At 18.2% G+C, this 2,787-nt stretch overlaps 1 protein-coding gene across 1 annotated transcript in view; it reads left to right on the forward strand.

Annotated features, from left to right (window-relative positions):
- Window positions 1-1,708: 1,708 nt before the first annotated feature.
- The window catches only part of LOAG_18097 (hypothetical protein), a gene marked incomplete at both ends in the record, with an annotated part of 1,930 nt that continues 851 nt past the window's right edge, over window positions 1,709-2,787 (forward strand). Inside the window, 2 exons of the mRNA XM_020450765.1 lie at window positions 1,709-1,771; window positions 2,060-2,168. Of these exons, the coding sequence (XP_020305518.1) occupies window positions 1,709-1,771; window positions 2,060-2,168 (172 nt within the window). The remainder of the gene's footprint in view (window positions 1,772-2,059; window positions 2,169-2,787) is intronic.

A 2,787-nucleotide genomic window follows, 5' to 3' on the forward strand; every position in this document is an offset into this window, starting at 1 on the left:
ATTAATTAATTAATGCTAATTAAAAAACTTGAAGAGGTTATGAAATGTTTACAACAAATCGATAATGCTTATGTGGTATACACCTTATTTTATTTTTACTTTCCTTGCTATTATTTATACTTACCTTGTTATTATTTATCCCTATATTATCTTATAATTATTTATACTTATTATTAGTGCTTACCTTATTTATACTTACGCTATTATTACATATACTTACTTTATTATTATTTAAATATACCTTGTTTGTATATTTAAATTATTATTATTTTTACTTCTAATTTTGTTATTATTATATTAGGACTAAATAGAGCATATCAAAATTCATATATGGTTAATATGAGAGAAAAATATTTGCTTATTTTAATTGATTATTGATTAATTTTGCAGAAATACTTATCGTTAATTAATTAATTTATTAATTTTGTAGTATTATTGGTCATTTATATTGCCCTATTCTCAATAATTATTTATTATTTATCCATTCAAATAATGCTATTAGTATGCAAATTATCAAAACAATTTTACTGAATATATATATATATATATGCTCATTTGGTTGTATAAATTTTTAAACAATATTTTGGGTAAATTTGAAACATTTTTTTCTTTGGAATAAAACAACTTAAAATATGAAATTTCTGTTGAAAATATCAAATTTATTTGTTTCAATTTTGTTATTCCTTGCTGAATTTCAATTTTATCACTCTTCGTTGAGTTTCAATTTCATTTTTCTCTATTAAATTTCAATTTCGTTATTCTTTTATTAAGTTTGAATTTCTTTTATTCTTTGTTAACTTTCAATTTTGTTATTCCTTATTAAATTTCAATTTCATTACTGTTTGTTAAGTTTCAATTTTGTTATTTTTTATTAAATTTCATCCTCATTATCAAATATTACTGGAAAAAAATAAAGATGAATTAATAATAAATGTTAAATAAACTTTCCTTCTTGTCTATGATATTTAATTTAATATCTATTTACAACTTTATTCCTCATCGATTTACTTAATTTAACCATTTCAATCTACCTTCATATTATATTTACTTTCTTAATTCGTTCTCATTTAATCTTTAATTACAATTCTTTTAACGATTTAATTAAGACATTTAATCAATTGATTTTGTACAATTTTTCCTGAGCGAAACAGATCAATCGGATATATTTGATATATCTTTGTGTCATACTTAAGAGTTTCATGCATCTGTACTCGAAATATTTTTATTGAAATTAATTATATTTTCTTCTTTTCAAGTTATCAAGTTCGAAAATTTACATTTTATGATAGGTTTTACAAATAATTAGCTCAATTGTACTGTTATACTCATTTTATTCGTCAACTTTTTGATATTCTTTAATGTACTTAAAAAATTGACATAATTCATTTTATTTCATTTATTAATTTATTTTTCTTTCAATAATTTCAATTATAACTATTCCTAGGCACATTACATGAACTTCTTTTTTTCCCATATTAATTACAATAAATTTTAAGAAATAAATGGCCAAAATGAGACCAGCTAAATAGCCTAGGATAAATAGTCTAGCTTGGCTTTATTATGCTTAGTCTATTTGTAATCTTGGATCATTAGCAGTAAACACCCAAGCATTTTAGATTTTAGTTATATTAGAAAATTCATTGCTACATCAAAATGATCAAATAATTTTTAAACAAATTGACGTTTTATAGGGCGTGCGGATTGCCGGATGGCGATGCCGCCGACATCCGCAGCCGGAAAATTTGATCATAATCCTTCAAACATTGATAATGTAAGTCTTATATTTGAAAAGGTTTTGATTAAAAAAAAAAAATGGTCGAAATACTTACTTTTATATTTAGAAATATATAAATGAAACTTTTTTTTCCTTAAAATAATACCATTGTATTCAAGTATGTTTGTATATTTTATATTATTTTTTTTAATAATTTTTATACGACGAAATCTTTATTAAATTAAAGTAATAAAATTTAATTTTCAAGAATTTAATGAATTCTTTGAAAAATTTTTATTAACTTTCAAGTATTATCATTTTCATATTCATCAATAAATGTTATAGATAAATTTACGGTTGATATTAGTAAGTGGAAAAACAAAGGAATTTCAATTAGCATCAAATTCTTCAGCGCTTGATATTACCCAATATGTATTTGATCATTGGCCTGATGGTTTGTTTGAATTTTTTGATTTTTTTTAAATTAATCAATTTTATATATAATAAGCTAATTTTACATTTTTCATAGTATTATTTAAGCTATCAATTAATTTATCATTATAAATTATAATTTTCATCCTTTTGATATGATTTATTTGTAAAAATATGTATTAAATAATTAATTTTGCAACATTAATTAATTCATTCATTAATGCAAACATAATATTGCATGTTTATTTATTAAAGTATACTAATGATAATATTGTTATATAAATAATAATAATAAATAATAATAATAATAATAATAATAATAATAATAATAATAATAATAATAATAATAATAATAATAATAATAATAATAATAATAATAATAATAATAATAATAATAATAATAATAATAATAATAATAATAATAATAATAATAATAATAATAATAATAATAATAATAATAATAATAATAATAATAATAATAATAATAATAATAATAATAATAATAATAATAATAATAATAATAATAATAATAATAATAATAATAATAATAATAATAATAATAATAATAATAATAATAATAATAATAATAATAATAATAATAATAATAATAATAATAATAATAATAATAATAATAATAATAA

This window comes from Loa loa (assembly GCF_000183805.2).
Source record: "Loa loa unplaced genomic scaffold supercont3.194, whole genome shotgun sequence".
Classification (NCBI taxonomy): Eukaryota; Metazoa; Nematoda; class Chromadorea; order Rhabditida; family Onchocercidae; genus Loa; species Loa loa.